Source organism: Rhea pennata, chromosome 1 (assembly GCF_028389875.1).
Source record: "Rhea pennata isolate bPtePen1 chromosome 1, bPtePen1.pri, whole genome shotgun sequence".
NCBI lineage: Eukaryota > Metazoa > Chordata > Aves > Rheiformes > Rheidae > Rhea > Rhea pennata.
Window position 1 is genome coordinate 171,058,735 of NC_084663.1, and position 21,081 is coordinate 171,079,815.

At 37.5% G+C, this 21,081-nt stretch overlaps 1 protein-coding gene across 3 annotated transcripts in view; it reads right to left on the minus strand.

Annotated features, from left to right (window-relative positions):
• Window positions 1-2,019: 2,019 nt before the first annotated feature.
• Window positions 2,020-21,081, minus strand: part of SLAIN1 (SLAIN motif family member 1) — a 47,497-nt gene continuing 28,435 nt past the window's right edge. For 2 of the 3 annotated variants that reach the window (XM_062576022.1, XM_062576013.1), the window contains 4 exons: window positions 19,619-19,957; window positions 8,160-8,324; window positions 5,896-6,178; window positions 2,020-2,245 (listed from right to left, as the gene is read on the minus strand). In XM_062576022.1, the coding sequence (XP_062432006.1) occupies window positions 2,170-2,245; window positions 5,896-6,178; window positions 8,160-8,324; window positions 19,619-19,957 (863 nt within the window). In that variant the 3' untranslated portion in view covers window positions 2,020-2,169. The remainder of the gene's footprint in view (window positions 2,246-5,895; window positions 6,179-8,159; window positions 8,325-19,618; window positions 19,958-21,081) is intronic. The other variant, XM_062576032.1, reaches the window with a different exon arrangement.

Sequence of the window (21,081 nt, forward strand, 5' to 3'; positions counted from 1 at the left end):
TGGAGAAATGGGATAAAATACTGGCACTAAGAAACATAGTCAAGACACAACTCAGACCAGGCCTGATATGGCCTGCAATGAGCAGAAGTAAACCATTGCAATTGGTCTCCAACTGTCCCTTTCAAAAATGACTACATTCGTTCCCCAGCACTGGATGCCTGAAGAGTTTATTAGTTTGGGACTCATATATATATAAATGCACAGAACAAACTGGTCAGTTTAGTCTGGCTGCGCTAGCTCTATTTTAGCAGGGTCATGCCAGCCATCAGTAGCCCCCAGATGAGATCATTTGCCTGCGTCTGTTGGAGGTTGTTAGCCTTCCATGTCATAGGCAAACATTGCAGCACTCACTGCCAGAGCTGGCTCTGTTTCCCTGTCACTATCAGTCTATAAGTAAAATAACTGCCCATGAAAACAGAGTTGTCTACAGATGATTGATTTCTTTAACCAGTAGTAATTTCTTCAAATTAAAGTTTCTGATGAACAAAAGGAGTTCCACGCACTCATGTTGAAATACTTACCTGTGCAGCAAGAATTTCCATGCTGGAACTTTTCTTGATGCCCTCTTTAATGATTCCGGTCTTTTAGAAATGAATTTTAATCAGTTTTAAAAAAAACATAATTATGATAAATAAATCTTGTATCTCAACAGTATCAAGCTGTGTGTTGCAGATACTACTATACAATCATTTCTCACCTTAATGAATGTTTTACTCATCATTAAATTCTTCTTCATTTTTTTAGTTTGCTTTTTTAAGGACAACAGGTCCTCAAGCATAATTCAGAGGCTAAATCGATGGCCAAGGACTCCCTTTGTATGCAAGCTCTGTAGGTTATTTTAAGTCCTGACATTTGGACTTGTAAAACTTGGATGTTAAATTGAACTATTCTCTTGAAAACACAACAAATTTGATTTAAAAAAAATATTTATAATATTACATAATTATATAATAATATTATTATAAATTTGGGTTATAATGTCATCAAAGCATGGCTTATAACTTTTTTTTCTCTAAATTTAAGATGAACTTGGTATATATTTGCAAAAATGCAACATAATCTAAATGCTAAGTATTAAAACTTCAGTAGCTAAGACATCAGTTGCCAAATTCCGATAATGTTTCCCTTGCACACTCAAGGACAGCATTATTGCTGAAATAAATTCTTTATTTCTGAAACATTCCAAAACAGTAGTATACATAGTTGTAATCAAATATTAAGTCATATGCCATTATAAGAAAGCATTGATTAGTGCAATTGGATTTTGTAAAAGGTCTATCAAAAAGATTTATTCACATTAAAACTCATTCATTTTCCATAAGCAACTGTTAATAAAACATTAAATTTTATTCTTGATAATAAAGTAATGAAAACTGACTGTTGTTTTAGAGATCACTGTATCTTTGTAAGTGCAATGTGACTTATGCTGCCTTTTTAAATACAAAACACTATGACAATAAATTAACAATTGAACAAATAGTGAAAGACCAACAAAACCATGCTGACCCAGCTGTATGGCAATTTCCAGTGAATGCTACTTTTTGTGCTTCTGCAACATAAATATACTACTTTGTATTGCCAATGGTACATTTTTGTAAGATATGTTCCTAGCGCTAAAAAAGTACATTACCCCAAAAATATTATTTATGGCACAGAAAAGTTAAATTATCTCTTTGTCGTTCAAGGTTCAGGCAAGTTTAAATGAACTAAAGTATATAAAATAAAACGTACTGGAAACACTAAAAAAATTCAAGCACGTACACGGCCCCCCCCAATTCAAAATAAAATGCATGATTCTTTTACACTGAAAAAAATATCTTAGAATTTCAGTATGGCAAACCTGCTCAGAATAGGACTATCTCCTATTGTTGTTTCAAAGGAAGTATTCTGGTACTTTCCATACACATAATATTCCTTTCAGCTCTAAATGCTAAGGCTGCCATTGTTAGTCTGATAACAATGCAGCTGTTCAGGTAACTGGCTAAGTGCAATATTTAGTATTTAATAAGATGTTCATTTTCTAAAAATGACATTGCATTATGAATGTTTACATATTAAAATCTCTGGGGAAATAATAGTGTATGACCCTCTCTTCCCAAATCATTGTTACCCAGCCAGCTGGGTAATGAAATCCACATTATTTTTCTTCCATTGTTCTTGTATTCTTCATCAGTAGCAGCCATCTCTCCAATTCCCATCCCGCATCGTGCTAAGTGATGAAAGAGGCTTTGGCGGCTGAAGAAAACTGTTAAACAGACCAAAAAAAGACAAAGGAAGCCATTATTTCATGTGAAAGATCATATCCTCCAGGACCCCCACCACCACCACCTTCACACACCCAGGCTGCAACTGGCCCTAATAAAAAGGCTAATTAAAAAATGTTTGTTGACCATCTTCCAAACTTCCAAGTACTACTGAGGTAACTATTTCAAATCAAATCAAAGACAATGATGTAACACTCCACTCTGACGTAACAGTCAACTCGCTGGTAGCTAGACAGACTACCTACAATTTCTGGCCACCATATTTTAGACAGGCTGTCTGTGGTCATCCTGTTTTAGTGGCATTGTATTTTGCTGAAAATAAACTGTCCCAGTTCTGTGGAAATGTTCCTTGTAAAACCATCTCTCAAGCTTCCTTCTAGTTCGTTCTCTTTTTCTCTTTGCCTTTTGCTGTAATTGCTGTAACTTACTCATGCGTCCCCTCCTTTTCAAATGCCCTAGGCTGGAAGAAGGCAGAAGCGAGCTGTAAGGCAGACAGAACCAGGAAGTTAAGAATACTAACCAGAACAGATTCTTGTCTCTCTACTACAACTATTTTTCTAGTGGCCAAAAACCTCCAATACAAAAGGTAGTTCAATTTAGGGTGGTCTAATCAAGCTGCTTTTATGCAATTCCACTATTTTTTTGTTACCTTTACTATAAAACCATCTACTTGAGGCATAAAATGCAACCTGCCATTTCTTTCAGAAAATGTGACCTACCTACAACTGGTGCTTTCACTTTTTTATTTCTTTCAGAAATAAAAAGAAGGAACGTATGATTAACAATATTCAGAAGAAAACAGGGAGGATGAAAAGTAAAGAAGAATTAACTAAATTGAAAACAAAGGCAAGAATATTGCTACTTAACCAGAACTGAACTTATGTTACAGGGGAGTGAACAAGAAAACACACTCAAGAGTTGAAAACTGCCAACGAAGCACAAGCTGTCAAAATGATACTACAAAAGTCTGAGACAAAAGTTTTAGGTGGTCAGTAGTCCCTTCCTACTCTCTCATCATCAATTTAGGGTAGCTGAACTGCAGTGACTTGCTACTACACAAGGCAGCAGAAACAAGCAAAGCTCCCACCTTCACTTAGGAGCTGCATTTACATTGCAGCCATGCTTGTGTCTGGCTGGTACCTCACTGATCTAGCCCCAACCTTCTGACTTTACTTCCTGGCTTTATCTTGGACCCGCCTCATCACTGTGGACTTGTCTGTAGATCTGGACCGACTCTGGTCACTCTTAGTGTTTTGTTCTTCTGTTTTGGGTACTGCGGAACTGCCTTGCCATCACACTCTGCACTTAGCTCTCCTTCCTTTAGGGAAGCAGCCCATGCCACTCCCAACATCACTCTCCTGGGTAAGGAGAGGAAGTAGCCAGGAATGTGGAGTTGAAAGTGGACTGGGTGGATCCATTCAACTGCAAGAATGCAGATTTTCCACCTTCCCCTCACCAAAACATAGTAGTACTTCATTTGTAAGCCCAAGGACAGATGGATCAGATCCCTTACAATTTCTTTACTCTGCTTTTGGATGCATGTAGCTCTTTGATGGTAAGGAGGAAAGCAATAAATATTTAGCCATAATGAGTTATTTTGGCTATTACCATTTTATACTGCAAATGATCAAAAACACTCCCTCAAAGGTTTGGTCCTGTGCTCCACATACTGAGGGCCTATCTAAGGTATCTAGCAACCTACTTTAAGTTTCTAAAATAGTAATAACTTGGTTATCTAATAGTCTAGCCACAGGAATGAAGACACAGTTTTGCTCTGAATGTGCACTTCTTCTTGAATATCCGATTTACTTCTTAAAAAATCTACTTTTAATCAAGTTATGACCAAAGATACTCTCTAATTTTCAGTCTACTAATAGAAGCTAGACTCTTGAACTGATAATCTGAAATGCTATTCATTAGAAATGACCACAGTGACAAAATTAATGCTGAGGAAATGGCTCTCTCATGGCTGAATTTCTTCCAAAATTATGTATGAACTGAAATCACCTTTATTTTCCATATTTTTAAAAAAAGGGAGTCTTAAAGAGCTCCAGGCTGAGCTCCAATCTGTCAGTGTTTTAAAGAGTCCTACAAACTTGTCATTCACACAGTGCAAACATAATATATCTTCCAGGATCACTGATCTCGCCCTAGGGCCGCATATGATGCTGCTAATGGTATATTTGAAGGTGAGAAGACAGGAGTCTGAATTTTCTGCACTAAAAATAGCTTTGTTACTGATTTCAATCAGGTTCTAATAAAAGTAGTATTGAAAGTACAGTAAGTGAGAGTTTTCAGATGGTGAAATACATTTTTGTTTAGTATAGTCTGTTGTATGAGAATTTAAAAAATAGCAAGGGACTGGTCTTCATGGCCCAGAAAGTCTCTGTCTTTCTTACATGTTTCTATGAAAGATTTAAGAGCTCTGCAGAAGAACATGAAGATGAGAGAAAAAAGAAAAAAAAAAAAAAAAAGAAAGAAAAAATACCCTCTACTATAAAGAACTCTAACAGAGAGAGTTCCAGCAGAGAGCAAAGAGGTTATAATAGAAATCTCATGGTACAGTGTTCCTCAAAAAAGCAATCTGACAGCTCTTTATCACAGTTTATCAGCGGTTGGTCAAAACCTGTTGTCAGTCACATCGGTGTAATCCCTGAGTAACTCAACTGAAGAGGTAATGTGAGCAATTGAACTTATTCTGAATCTAGCTAGTATCAAGCAAAAAGAAGAAAAACGATGAGAAATAGTGACAACTCACCCAAAACAGAACCAAGGTGTCACACAGTGGGTCTTTGCAATGGGACAGAATGCATGTAAAGGGAAGAAATATTTGGAAGAGTTTGACATAAGTTGACAGAAGTTTCTCTCTGAGAAACTTCATCACCTACTAATCATACAAATATACAGCTAAGAATTTATTTCAACTCCCAGTCGTGATTAGGTGATTATATCACAGTCTGTTTCCTCAAGCTTATTTTATTGCTTACTAAAAAATAATTTGGACATTAAATTTTCTTGCAAAAAGCAAAAATGCATTTGCTTAACAGTATAGCTCATTGAAAGGACACGATACCTCAGGATTTCCTGTTTGCCTATTGTTCCTCAGATGGAATTTAAAAGATGTTGGTTGCAACCTAAGACCTTACTATCTTCCCTCAAGATCCTATAATGTCAAAATGTGCATTTTTACAATCTGTAGCCTTTTACAACAATGGGCAGGCAATTCTTTATTTGGGAACTCTCAAAAAAATGCTCATCCTGCTACCCTGAAATAGCATTTGACACAAGAATTGAAGTCCTGAAGAAGGTAAGTCACATATGGAAATGATGTGAGATTTCCATCTGCTTTGATTTCTTACTGATGAGTGGTAATCAATTCTTACTGATCTACATTAATTATTAGATTTAAATCTAATTAGATTTTATCAAGTATCACAGCTTACAAGGAATTAGCAGCAGGCATTGCCTATTGCTGTTTGTGGAGAGAAATCTTCATCTGCTCAGTGACTCAGCATTAGGAGCTAGAAACATTTCTCCTTCATAGCCTGGCTCTATACTCGAGAGAAAAAGAAAAAAAAGCTACCTAAGCCAAAACTAGCTACCCAGGAAAGGAGGCCTGTTTAACTCTTACCTTCGAACTGGCTGTGCAATTTTACTTCTGGGTATGCCACTCCCATTGATGGCCAGCGATGGTCTTGGAAGAGCACTGCGCCCTACAATCCCTTGGTTGGCAGTCTTGTTTGGCATTGGGATTCCAGTGTTAGAGTATAACTGTAAATTGTTGGATACCGGAATACTACTACTGCCTTGTACAGTTGGGCTTACATAGGCAGTAGCTTTAAGAGGCTGTCTAACAGACACTGGAAAATGTCCCACACTGTGAACTCTGTGTTGAAGTTGTCCTGGTGAGGGAACTGTAAAGAGTGGTAGGAAAGAAAGAAATAAGGTCAATATGCAACATGTAGTAATGTTAATTTCTAGACAGGTCTGTATAGCCACATTCATTATGTTATTTACTTGCTCACTATAAATTACTGAAAAAATCGTTGGATCCAATACTGCATCCAGTAACACTGCATAAAAAATAAAATACTCTATGTCATCCCCATACTAACCAAGAATCCCACCCTTTATTCTTCCTTATTTCTCCTCTCAAAGATGTTTCATTAGTCATTATAGGTAAACTAATTCCATCTATTTCCATCCACCCATTTTCGTTCCAGTTAGAGCTTTAAATGGGAGAAATTATTGAAGATACAAATTAATTACTACTAGATAACTTAGATTTTTGTAAAGTTGTTTGTAATAACAACTACTTCTTTAATGAATATAGCATTAAAGCATTATAAAACTTAACAGATGTCTAAGCTTTAGATTAGACCAACGAAAAGGCTTTAAAAAGGTCCTAAGTGAGACAACATACTCCACCAATTTTACATAAACTATTATTTAAAGCAAAGCTACCAGTTCCAAAAGCTTTATATGGAGATTTTCTACCCAATCCTGCCCCCTAGTGTACCTCAGACACACATCCGTTTTCAGAGTCCATGTACCAAAAGCTAACTGTCAAAGGCCTCAAGCACTTAAACTACCACACATAAGCCAGTTCTGTTCTGGGTCTTTGAAAGGGGCATCTTAAATCCATAGAAAGACTCAGGAGAGAATACAGATGTGTGGTTTAATTAAACAATACCAGTACAGTTACAGTAACTAGTACTAGTTACAGAACTCTTATCATAACACACTTTCTTTAAAAAAACAATATAGACACTTATAAGGAAAGTTTCCCATAAATATGCTTAAGAAAACCACATTTTATGCACATATATATACATGTATACCCACATGCAAATATATAGATGAATAAAAATATTTTTAGAACAGTAAATAAAATTAAAACCTCAGCAAACTACCATGGATATTCAAAGTGGGAATCTGGACAGGCATTTCCATTCTTCTAACAGAACTGGGCAAAAATTAAATTAAATACGTCCAGCAGTAAAGTATATTTGCCTAAAAAGAATGCAATTATATCATTTTAAAGTACTTTGTAAATTCTGCCCAGATCCAAAAGAAAATACCCATGGGAAAATGTATTGCTACTTTATCCTCCCTAAAATCTCACAGGATGTGAGATGCACACATTCAAATTTTTCTCTTGCTTGTGTCAAATGAAATTCACTTTTTTCCTTTCCTGCTAGACTATTACAACCACTGTGCTATAAAAAGTAAGCTCGGCTCTTGATGTCTCTTGTTGACATTCTACATTAATGATTCAACATCCACTAGAACAATACTCAACATTCCCCCCAGTCCAGAAGCCACCTTAATAAACCGATTACAGAGTCACTTTCACTCTCCCACTCAACAGATATGTTATACTCAAGGATTTAATTCTCTGTTTAACACACTTGCTTGGAACAAAGTGGCTTAGTTTCAACAGGAAAGAAGTCCTGTGTTTTAAGATGATATTTATACAGGGCACCATAAAAACAGCACCGTGTAAACTACTAATACAAGTAACATTTTAAAATCCAATACCAAAGTTAAAAATGTACGCTTACAGGAACTAATTGCATTATTGCAATTCTGTATCATTCTTCTATATCATGCTTCTATATAATTAATAGTAATAATAATGATTATTGCTATATTATTTTAAGTTTAGTACAAGACAAATGGCCAGAGAAAAAAGGAGGCAATGAAACTCTCAATACTGCATTACAAGATTGGCCAAAATTTGCTTTCCAAAAAACTTTGAAAATCCTGAGTTAATGCAAAAGGGATACAAAGTCTTCTTTTAGTTTTTCATTAAGCGGAGGATCAGTGACTGGGATATGTAGTTTACAACTCTTATCAGTTCCTTATGCAGAGATAAAGAATTTAGGTACTTACTACACGACTGTATCCTTGAAATTCCATTACCGGCTCCATGTAAATTGGAATCAAAGCTCTGACTGTTCCTCACAGTGACTGAAGAACTAGCAAAGCTAGCATTATTGTTAATGGCGGGGGTGCTTGGCATCCGAGCTAGGTTAGGCATGCTTCTTCGAAGTTTATCTGAAGCAAAAGAGCACAATATCCATAGACATATCAGAATTTCCAACACAAGGAGATTCTGAATAATTTCTGCAGAAAACTGGAATTACAACTAAATTACTTAAACACAAAGGAAGGTTTTTCTCCTTAGGAAGAATATGAATACATCATTGATAGCCTACTAATTGAACCCTTCTGAATATTGTAAAAGCATAATTATTTACAAATTATTTTAAAGACATCATTAGACAACATATTTTAGGTATCACAAGGATTTAAACACAAAAGTGTCACAATAAGGATGAGTTTCATGTAAATGTATAAAATAGGTCAGATGAATCATGCCCTAAATGTGCCTATTTCTTTGCAGAGAAAAAAAAGCAAGGCTGCAGTGACAAAGTCAGATGCAGGTATCTGCACAGTGGATGTCTAAAGACAGGTGAGATGAATCCATCCGAAGTGATTAAGTCTAGCTTTCAGGTGCCAATGAGATGCTAAAAAATTCCATTCAGTACCTAACCTTATAGCATGTTAAGTCCTTGGACATCTAAGTTTCTGCAGGTGGTCATGCACAAAACTCGCTAAGTCTTGATGCTGTTCAGTTGCTTGAAGGGTTGACAGCAGGTTTTTCAAATCTGGTGTTCTCCCTCCTATCCCACTTGTGGTGCCTGATATGGTAGGCATTTTCAGAGCAGGCCTGTAAGATAAGGCCCTACACAAAAAGAAAGCTGGAAATGAGATGTTTGGGGGCAGGTTCAACAGCTAAGGCAAATGCCTAAGAGATCAGAAGATGCCTGTAATCCCACTCACACTATCTGATTTGGAGAGAGAAGTTGAAACCAAGTCTGACATCTGAGGAAAATGTCTCAACCACAACAGCGTTAGGTAATTTAAGATGAAGCTTTTTCAGTCTCTTCTGCCACTGGGTCAAAGGGAGAGGAAAGTGGGTGACTGAATTCTGTACAACCAGAAAAGACTGGCAGGGGGCAGATGCACACTGAATGCCCTGGTTTGAATTGCCTCCTGTGATGTGACAGACTTCAGTAAGGCAACACTGTGTGGAAATAACAGGTCAGTCACTAAATTATCATTAATAACAACATTAAACCTGGCCCCTCAATCATGCTTTTTAACACAAGTATTGTGCTATGTTGACATGGCTACACTTCTGGTCCACAGTCATGGTGTATGGAGTCCACTAGCTCAAGTGTCCATGCAGTACATTCCAGTGCATGGCACAGATGTGCCTCCAGTTGTTCCACTGCAAAAGCCAGGGTATACTTTTCTTGTAAAAGGCAGCTAAAACTACTCTCTCCAGTTGCAAGCAGGGCATTTAAAGATTGCAATTTTGGATTTACATACAAGAATGACATTTATATCACACGAACAGCTTGAAATTGCTGTTTTGTATCCACCTCAGCCCACACAAGGCAAGTTCAATTCAAAATAGCAATAAATTGAGCTAGGAGTCTCTTATTAATCAGCTCATATAAATATGTATCCTATTTAGCCGCACTGTGAGCATCCCTGATATTTATAGTTGCTAATAACTGAAGAGTAATAAGAAGTGACATTACAGTTCTGTCTAAACACTGTATTAGTAGTCCCTAATTGTAATTTTAGTATATATGATGCCTATGTAACTCCAGTGAACCGAGTCAAGCAAAGTTACAACTCCAATTATTACTCATTCTTGTCATATGAATTGATACAGGATCCCACGAACAGTCAAAACCATTCCTTTATTTTTCAAGGGTCCAGGATATCTAATTCCTCATTTCCTCTTACCAGTGCCTATTTGCCCTTGACATTAGACCATGCACACCAGTCCTAGAGTGATGAGCAATTTTTCCCTTTTATCCCAGCTAAGGCTTTCACTTATCACAGATAGTCTGACATAGAAAAACATTACAGTCTAGAAAATATTTTAATATTAAATGTTGCTATGAATTAAAAACATTACATTTTTGTATTTTTTAAATCAAACAGTAAGTACAGGAGGTGGGGTAGAGAGAATTTTAGTGCAAGAAAATGAAATGCAAAGTTTGAGATCTCCAAAACAGGAGTGCAGCCAAATTCCAATAAAGCTTTTCCGATATTAAATAGCTTTATGTCCCTATACCTGAAATACTTATGATTTTGAAAACTGGAAAGGAACCTTCCTGTGATGCAAGTCTGAGTTCACAGTGGCAGGAAACTCACAAACATCAGCATGGGATTCATGGTGCATGACTCTAAGTTGTAGCAGAAATGCTGGTGTTCTCACATTAGGAAAAGCAGAGATTTTATTTGCATCACATAAGAATATGTGATATTGTTCACATCATATAACAATATGACTGATGGGTGTCTGAAGCTATTGCAAATTTTGAAACCTAGTCTGTTCTTTGGTAATGAAACTCTATCTTAACATGTCAAAAAAAAAGGTCTGAGCAGCAGGATGGTGGTAGGGAAGACAGCACCGCATGAACTAAGCTTTTGTCTAATACAATCCATGTATCACGCAGTATGAGCAGAATTCATAGGATTCTATATGCTCTTCCACTCAGAGACTGCATCGACCATGAACAGGCATATTCTACTCCCACAACTGTCCACTGGATACAGCTACAATAGTAGAAAAAAAGCATAGAAGTAGCTTGGATTTCATCTGTGTCTAGGGGTGGCCACTTCTGCTTCCTGTTCATTACTCCCTTCTCATTCCAGCAGACTGCTCAGCTGCTGGGTCTGTCCTTAAGCAACAGATTCCTCCTGCGCCCACAGATTCTCATCCAGCGACCATTTGCGTTGTTTCTTTTTGTCTCTGGGTCCTTGTGTCTGCTGAGATAAACGGCCCTGAAAAACAATGAAAACAACAGGTCAGTTCTGTGTCTAGGAAAAAAAAAAAAAAAAAAAAGAAATGCTTGTCTTGCTATCTTTTTGCAGCTTTCATGTCCATGGATAATGCATTCTCTTTCATCTCTTTAATAAAGTTTGTTCTGTCATCTGTTACTTTCCAAAAAACAGTGGCAAGAGTCTTACAGATGTTCTGTCTTTAAGTGAAAAACTGGCTCTTGTGAACTTGATAGATGGAAGCAGGTGAATGTTATGCAACTTTAACATTATCTCAGGCCACAGAGATATGAACTTGCTGGAATCTATGAGAAGAAAACAAAAATATTTTTCTAAGCAAACCTTTCCTCTCTAGACTCTTTGCTCTCTTAAACCTGATGAGAAAATTAATTAAATTAATAGAAGGAGTGAAGGAGCAGAGCTGCAAAGTATTCTCAGATGAGGAAGTAAGTAATTTCCCAAAAAGTCCAATTTATGGTCCATGCTGAACATAGCAAATTTCTGCAATAGTTTCTGCTACTCCTTATCCACTAACCTGCTTCAGTCACAAACCTAAAAATCATCAGCTGTTTACAGTTTGCTCTGTTATAAAGAATGGATATTAACACTAGCTAAGAACTTCTGAAGCATCTGTAGCTTCTAAAGCCCCCAAAGTTATTGTGACTCACTATTTAGACTGGACTAAAATTTATGCTGAAACAAATAGGATTTTAAGTAAGATGCAGTCATAGGCATCACAAGATGCACCACAAATGTATCTTTGCCTTTCACAGCTCTCTTCGAAATGCAACAGCATGACCTACAAACATTGTATTTGTGTGAACTATTGAAAGTGTGAAGAACAAAATGGAAGGATATGTCATGCAAAGGAGTTAATAATCAGTTTCTGGTTATTACTAGCTTCGTAGAATAGTTCATGCATAGATACATATGTACTTGTCACTTCTTATGAGTTTATGAGTGTTCTTTAGCTTGTATTAATTGTCTTTGTTTCATATATCTGCAGCAGTGACCCACAATAAATCACCTCCTGCATGTTTACACTTTTTCTGAAGAAAACACTTGGCATCTGTGCTGAATCACGTTGCCTGGAGCATGGGACACACTAGGAATCATGAAAAGACAGGGTCCTTTGCCCTAAACTGAAGGTATGCATGAAAAGACCTCCCCACAGCACAGATCATGCTCACTATAGTAAAGAAACTGATCAAAAAGCAGGTCTGTTATTTTGTAAAATATTCCACAAAATTACACTATAAACGGCAGTTTGCCTCTTACCCAGTTGTTTCGTTTCCGATTTTTCCAAGAAGTCTTTTCCCTTCGTGCCATTTCTTCTCATAAATCAGCCTGCGATCTGCAGCCCAACTTCATTCTGGCTAGGCTCCAAAACAGACAGCACCTGCCTTGTATCTTCTGGTTCCAGCACTGTCAGTGACCCAGTTGCATCATTTTTCTTTCTTTCTCCTGACCAAATACTATCATCATCTGAAGATTAATGCTCATCCAGCATGCAAACAGCCTTTGAACTTGGAGTAAAGTTGCACCAAAAGAGGTATGGTACTGGTTAGCTGCCAGACTGCGAATTCTGATCTTTGGTTTTCGTGTGTAGGTTCTTGATAAATATCATCATCTCTCTGCCAGATGCCTTGTCCAGTAAAACATTTCTTCTACCAGTTCCTTGGAGGCAGCCCTTGATTACAGATAAATGTCTCTAACAGTTTGTACAGATCTCACAGAAGTGGTTCATAGTCTGAGGGAATAGATTTCTTGAACAGAAAAGTCACTAGGAAATGTAAAAAATGTTGCTGATGCAACAGGCAGTATGCCATGTCTGGCTGAAATACCAAAATGGTTTATATAAACTTGTAGATGGTTTCTAGAACTGAAGGAAGGAGTTAGTAGACAGCAAGAAAACAGAACCTGAGGTGAACTAAGGGAACACATACTACAAGTATTACTGTTGGATGCCCAGCTGTTTGTACATTAATTAGTCTGCACTAAGTGTACAAAAGAGGCAGGTTATCAGTTCTAGTGTTGAAAATACGGGTATTTTGTTTAATACTCAACAGGATTCAACAGGACTAACAAGCCCAGATTTAAAATACACCAAATCAAGGTCAGACATTCAATGCCTGTGGGCAGGAACAAAAGTAAGTGCAAGGAGAGCTTAGGCTGACCCTACAGTGAAGTGTCTTACAAGAAGTTTATTCATTTATTGTTATTTTTTGCAACAATGTTGTCAACGTTTTATTTGAACAAAGGACTGACAAGCCTGGCAGAAAGTGCACTATAGTTAAGCAATGTAATAAAATTAATTAGAATTATTATTTTCTCAGAGAAATCTATACTTCTGTTTTAAAAAAATTAGCAATTTCTTACATATATTTAAATCCTTCATACAATCCCTGCAAATACAGCCCGGCCTTATCTGTACTGTATGCACAAAAAAGTTAGGCAAAAATTGTAAGAAAAAAACTGTCAGTGTCAGAAGATGTTTTTTCTGTTTTCAAATATTGTATTCTATATTATGTATATATTCAAAGTTCAATCCAAAATCCTTAACAAATTTGTAGACCCAATTACAAGTTCGTTTTAAAGGAAATTAAAGGAATATATTGTAAATTAATTTCTCCTTCTCATCTTCAAACACCTGAGTACGACGTCTGCATTACATTTTTTTATGGTTGTAACATCCTAAATACATCATGGTCTGATAAGAGGTCTGTGAAATTATCAGTTGATACAACAGAGATATCAGTACGTAAAAGTACAAGTACAAATTAAAAACATTAAGAACCAAGATTTTCATTCAAGCAGGAAACATCATTCTTTGTAATTGTCAATACCTGCATTTCATTTATGTAGAACACTTCTATTTTATTTAGATGTGTTACTTCATCTCTCCCTGGCTTCCTAGGCATGTATCTCCCTCCACTAATACTTAAAGCAAATTAATGATTTTTCCATGGTCTTTGCACTACTCCTCCCCATGGAACACTACTCTCTACAGAATTTTAGAGGTGACTGAGAAAGATTTCTTCTCCATTTCTTTAATACAGAGTCTACAATAACTCCCCACAGTCATTTCTCCCTTCTCTACTGAAAAAGAAAGGCTCAAACAGGAAAGCATACATGGCCAGTCAATCAGCAATAAAAGACCTTTACCCATCTCCACAAATACGCAACTCAAAGTCAATATAGGCTGAATGGATATCTAACACAGACTTGCTGCATCCAGAATGCTGCTGTTCTATATCTGCCTGGAGTTCAATTAAAAAATTAAAAAAAAAAGAAAAAGAAAAGAAAAAACAGGCAAGCGTATTGCAACAGTCAACAATGTTCATCAAACTTTGCCTGAGAAAAAAGAGAAAAGTTATTCCCAGAGTGTAAGCAATGAAGTAGCTCATAGTTAATAATTTCTGAAATAAACCTACAGCTTTTGAAGTGAATGATACCTGAAGCCTGAAGGTATCAGCCAAATTAAAAAAGAAACATCATGGAAAGGTAAGGGAAAATATAAATTGGTATTATTCAAATTGCACACACTGCACACTGTAAATTGCATACACCTCAGTAAAGGTGTATTTTTCATCTGACTGTTCTTACTGCATTATAATAAATTTTTTCTTTACCCGGAATCATTTGTCTATAGCACAGAGTTTGATTTTCCAATATTATACCAATGCACACTTTAAAATGCACATGAAATAAGACTTCTAGGACATAATATGCAAGATAAAAGTTTAAATACAAGTTTATCTGAAGATCTGGAAGTGGGCCTGAATAGAAGATAAGCTTTCTTTCTGGTATCTTATTTACTCTCAGTTTTCACTGCTATGGATGTTTTCACAGTACTACAGTTTATTAATACCTATTAAAAAAATAAAGTGGCCAAAGAGAAATTAAAAAATATATATTTTTAAAAAATTAAAGAGACACTTTTGTGTCACAATTAACAAAATAACTCCTATATTTATGGGCAATATGAAGCAGAAAACAGCTTGCTTTATGAAATTTAGTGATATAAGTATTTCTCATATAAAAATGACTAAATATATAAATATTCTTAATATTAGTAGAATTAGCAACATTTTACATTGTGAAGTATGAAATACTTAAAATCAGGGAAAGGACAGTGAGGTACAAACACAAATCTTTCTATCGTCGACATACTAAAAACACTGTTAAATTTAGAGATAGACAGTAACTGAGATGTACTCACTTTAGCTAACTGCAACAGCTGCTTGAAAGCTATTCACTTTCTGCCTCTCTCATATCTTCTTTAAACGATCCATTTAGACCCATTAACATATTATATTACAAAAATAAAATGGCTTCTCTCCTGAAAAACACACTGCCTTATCGATATTCAGAGATGGAATTTTTCAGATGAAACCCCTAATTAAACAAAATTCAGCTGAGTTAAGGAGAGGATGTAATTAAACAAGGAAAAGAAGATTTCATCGTAAAATTTTCCTATTAGTGAATTATTCATCAGAATTGGAAATAAAATTTATTAGAGAGCAATCACAGCACACACATGCAATGGGTGGCTGCTACAAAATGTTAAGGGGAATGTCTGCAGTCTGTGCTACAAGTGGCCCCAAAATACACTTTTAACACATCTTAATATATTTACACTAGTACATATCTGCGATTTGATACTGGGATTTTCCATCAGCTTTTTAGTACTGCAAGCTGCTGGAGTCTGGCTGCAAATAGGGCAGGTATCATTCATTCAGACAATGCACAGGTAGGATAAGGTAAGGAAAAGAACCTGGGCATGAGCAAGGGCTAGGTGGAATGGTACTTTAAAATATAGATAAGGCAAAACAAAACAGGGCAGAATAACAAAGTAACAGCATGAGGCAGCACTTTTCCAAAATAAGCTGGCAAGACAATGTGCAAGTTCAAAATTATGGCCTAAAACACAGCTGGAAAACGTCTGTCAGAGTATTCACATGCCAAGCATATGCAGTAGATTATCAAAGCACCAGAAACATCATACAATCACTCTCTATGTTACGTATAACGTGAATGAAAAACAAGTAATGTTGACTATCGTGAGAGAATAGACACCTAGTACACAATTCAGTGCCTCTATATGGGTATCTAACACAGTTTGAAGGACCCCAGGGACTCGAAGACATTCAAACAAGCACTCACACATGGCTATCGTGAAGCCAAACAAAATACCCAAGAGTATCTCATACATCACTAAATGCTTCTATTTGGGCACCTAAATGAGCCCTTCATTCACATATGGGCACCTATATCTCAGCATAGAATCAGTAAGGTTGGAAGGGACCTCTGGAGATCATCTAGTCCAACCTCCCTCCTCAAACAGGGTCACCTAGAGCATGTTAGACAGGGCTGCATCCAGGCCAGCCTTGAAGATCTCCAGAGAAGGAGACTCCACAACCTCTCTGGGCAACCTGGGCCAGTGCTCCGTCACTCTCACAGGGAAGAAATTCCTCCTCACGGTCAGGCAGAACTTCCTGTGCTTCAATTTCTGCCCATTGCCTCCTGTCCTGCCACACGGGACAACTGAAAAGAGAGTTTAGCCCCGTCCCCTTGACACCCTCCCTTCAGGTACTTATACACATTGATCAGATCCCCCCTCAGTCTTCTCTTCCCCAGGCTGAAGAGGCCCAGCTCTCGCAGCTGTTCCTCATAGGGCAGATGCTCCAGCCCTCGGATCATCCTCGTAGCCCTACGCTGGACTCTCTCCAATAGCTCCATGTCTCTCTCTTGGACTGGGGGGCCCAGAACTGGACACAGGACTCGAGATGAGGCCTCCCCAGGGCTGAGGAGAGTGGCAGGATCACCTCCCTCGACCTGCTCGCAACACTCTTCCCAATGCACCCCAGGAGACCATTGGCTTTCTTGGCCACAAGGGCACATTGCTGGCTCAGGGTCAACTTGTCATCCACCAGCACGCACAGGTCCTTCTCTGCACAGCTGCTCTCCAGAAGGTCAGCCCCCAGCTTGTACTGGTGCCTTGCGTTATTCCTCCCTAGGTGCAGGACCCTGCACTTGCCCTTGTTGAACCTCAGGAGGTTCCTCTCTGCCCAGCTCTCCAGTCTGTCCAGGTCTCTCTGAATGGCAGCACAGTCCTCTGGTGTATCAGCCACTCCTCCCAGCATGGTATCATCAGCAAACTTGCTGAGGAGGCACATACACTTCACCAAAATCAGGCAGCACAGTATCACTAATACTATCTGTTCTTAAAGGCAAAAAGCTGTATTTGAGCTAAACAGTCAAGTTTTGGAGAGACACTCTGCCAAAGCTAAACACCATTTTTCACCCTGCAACGAGCACCGAATTTCAATGTTTACTTGCCACTTACTGTTCTTTGATGGAGATTATGATGTGAATGATCAGGTGATCCATTGGACAGACTGTTGACTATACATACAAGAGCACTGCTGATCTCTTTTCAGGAAAATGTGGAAAAAGGGATTTGTAAAAAACTGTTAGAATGGCTGAATGCAGCATTGCATGTTGCATATGCAGTTTTGATTAATTAAGAATGGTATTTTCACATATATTGAAAGCAGTAACCAACTGGTTAAGCTTCTCCATCTATCACACCCCCCTCCTCACTTGCCTTCATAAACTGTAATAGTGTGAAACACACTATCCATCATATTGAGTTTGAAACAAAATTTTATTTTGCAGTCTACCTACATTTCAGTTTAGCAGTTCCTGAAAGACATGAAATTGCCACCAAGATAATGAAAAGTGATGATGAAAAGATATTGCCATAATACTAATTTGTTCATCTGCCAACAAAACACAGTTGAAGTAGAAAAATTTTCATGATCAATATTTGTTTTGATCACTGCTGCTTTAGATGCTGAAGTTACTGAAATTAAAGGGATAATTCTCCTCTACACATAGCGCAACCAGTTATCATAGGGCTGCCTTCCATTCCAGAAAACTTAATTAACTAAAGTCATGTGTTTTGATCTTCTGAGCAACACATAACAGATATCCAATACCTCAAATTTCTTGAGAAAAAAGACAACCAAAGGATAAAATTGGTCACCTTTCATTTATTACATAGAAGTTAGGGGGGAAGTGAAAGAGGATAACAGAGGAAGGACACTTTGGTACACTTCCCTGTCAGGTATTATTTTTAGTATCTTGCAAGTGCTTCCTGAAGTTTCCGCGTAGGACTCCAGTGCTTATGCTCCACTGACACAGAACATGAAACGGTCATTAAAAAATAACTTGGGAATCATATGAAAAGATTGCAGCACCACATCCTGCCCACATTCCTGAATCAAGAATTTCATATACCCTTCCATTCTATCTCCCAAACAGATTTTCTGAAAGCCTTTCAGTGCTGCCCCATTCTTGTATCACACTGACAAGAAAAATAAGATTGAAATTTATACAGCACATATGCTGTACCAATAAACATCCACATTACTGTACCAGATCTTAACCAGCATTCTTTATACACTGCCACGCCATGACTTACCTTGAATGCAAGTGCTTTTGGCAGCACCCTGTCAGATGTTATTTGTCAGGTAAGTAACATGCATACCTGTGGTGCTCTATAAATAGTAATTATTTTGAATGCCACATTTATTTTTTTTTTTTCTCAAGGGAGGGTTATAACCTGTAATATTACAAACAAGACCTTGACTGAAAACTGATTACCTCAAATTAGCTTGGAGAACAGACTGAAGGAATGCGACAGTAAGAGACAGCAAAGAAGGCACAATAGGGAATGAAAAAGAAGGTAACAGAAACAATGGAAGGGAACTTAAATCTTGAATGAGCAGTGAAATAAAAACGTCTTCCACAGACTCTGAAATATAGGTCAAATGGAGTGAAAAAAGCAGTAATGGCTCAGGGTGATTTGGGAGTGATACTACCTCCCACTACTTCAACAATCTGCCCTGAGAGACTTGGCACTGCCAGCGTGAAGAGCAGAGTGATGACCTTTGTGGTGGTCAGCAAGTAAGAGGCATCATCGATTCATACTGTACCTATCTTACTGGCAGAGTCAGGAAGTAAGAAGAAAGGCTAAGAATGGCTAAGAACGAAAATCTGAAATCCCTCTTTTGTATTTTGCTGTATCCATGATGGACATATATAGGCCAAGCTCAGAAACCTGACCAGTTTTTCCATTTAACTATTGGTCTACCAAAGATACTCATTTTTCCTTTTTTTCTTATTTACTTGTGCTCATATCTGCAGCCTTTTAAAACTGACTAAACCAACAACTTTCATGACCATATCACAGATCATATTTTGTAGCAAATTATTTAACAATAGCATACCTCAAATAATGTAGTCACAATCATTTACTAAGATTTAAATTGCTTGTCACAGTTCATGGTCTAGCTGTCATAATCTGAACACATTTCACTTGGTTGACATAACTTGATCTTTAAAATGGTACTGACATTCTACAAAGAGGAGAGGAACAAAGGAAAAAACATTTCTCAAAAAAACATGGAACCCACCTCCATTAATCCTATTTGGCTGCTGCTCTGGAGTTTGGGCTTGAGGAGAATAGTACGGCTGCTGATAATTATTTGAAGGGAAGTGCTGGGAAGTAGGACTTCTCCTGCAGTCCCGAATACTTGAGAAAGTCTGTGAGTGTGGAATTCCTCTTTGGAAGGGGGAACAGCGACTGAGCCGAGGCTGTGGAGGTGGGAGGTGGTCAAACTCTTCTTCATCCTCAAGACTATAGCGATCATAGTCCTGATCACTACATGTCCCTTTCTTTCCTGAATGCAGAGATACACTTGAACTGTGTCTTGATACAGATGCTGAAGTAGAAGCATAATCTTGTCTAAGGCCTGTAAATTTCAAGGAGAGGATGATTCAGTTTTTGCTAAGTGCTTAATTCTAGCATACACTTCCATCTTGCAAATTATGTAAGTAATTAGCCATTATTTTACAAAGAACGCAATTTACAATGTTACCAAGATGAAGATATGAGGTATAATTCATCTGATTTAACTTTAGGTATCCATCTTTTAGATATCTAACTCTGATCTACTTCTCTTGAGAACATTTTTCAATTGAAAAAAAAAAAAGGAAAGAAAAAAAGGCTGGCATCTCCAAAATGCAGTTCCTGTGAGCTATCACAGATACTTCTCAAAGATCAATAGCCCTCAGGAGTTACTCACTTCTCTGCCAATGAAAAGACTACATGAATATTAAGCATTTAACTTTTAAATGCCCTAAATTAGAGGAGTTAACTCTCATCTTTCTATTATTATTCCAAATTACTGCTATTATAGTTTTATGGTACTGCAACAACATGCTAACAAGACAATGACATCTGCTAAACACAAACTCCATGAAATATTCTGGCTCTGCAACTTCACTGAACCAGAATTAACTCCTGATGGCATCCAGTATCATGGCAAAGGCTTAGTGGTAATACACTCATATGTTAGATACATAGGTATTTCACTCTCCTTTTTTTAGAATGCCAAGTTTTGAAAACTATCCCACTATTAGCACTGCCCCCAAGAGCCTGTTTGCTTCAGGTCAAGTAAGAGGCAAGCACCCACCGCCCTTGTATATCCCTCTTTTCTTACACAGTACCACAGTGAGCCCTGGAATGCATCACATTTCCAAGACCTGAGCAATTTTGTGAACAGCTATGAATAACTGCATCTTCAGATGCATCTTCAGCACTCAGCTTTAGCAGATGTCATTGGTATCATAATGGAAATTTCTTAATGTGCTTCCCCCCATACCTTCAAGTGGGAGTTTCTATTCATGGACATGAAAAGAGTGTGCCTGCATGCATGCATAATACTACCACTTTCCAAAGGATTAAGTGGACTGCCAACATCTGCCATGTGTTCAAATATTCTGCATGGACTGCTATTACAAAAATGACATACAATGATTATAATTGAAACAGGTTAGTAGGAAAACTTTTTCCTTCTATTTTACCAATGACCTG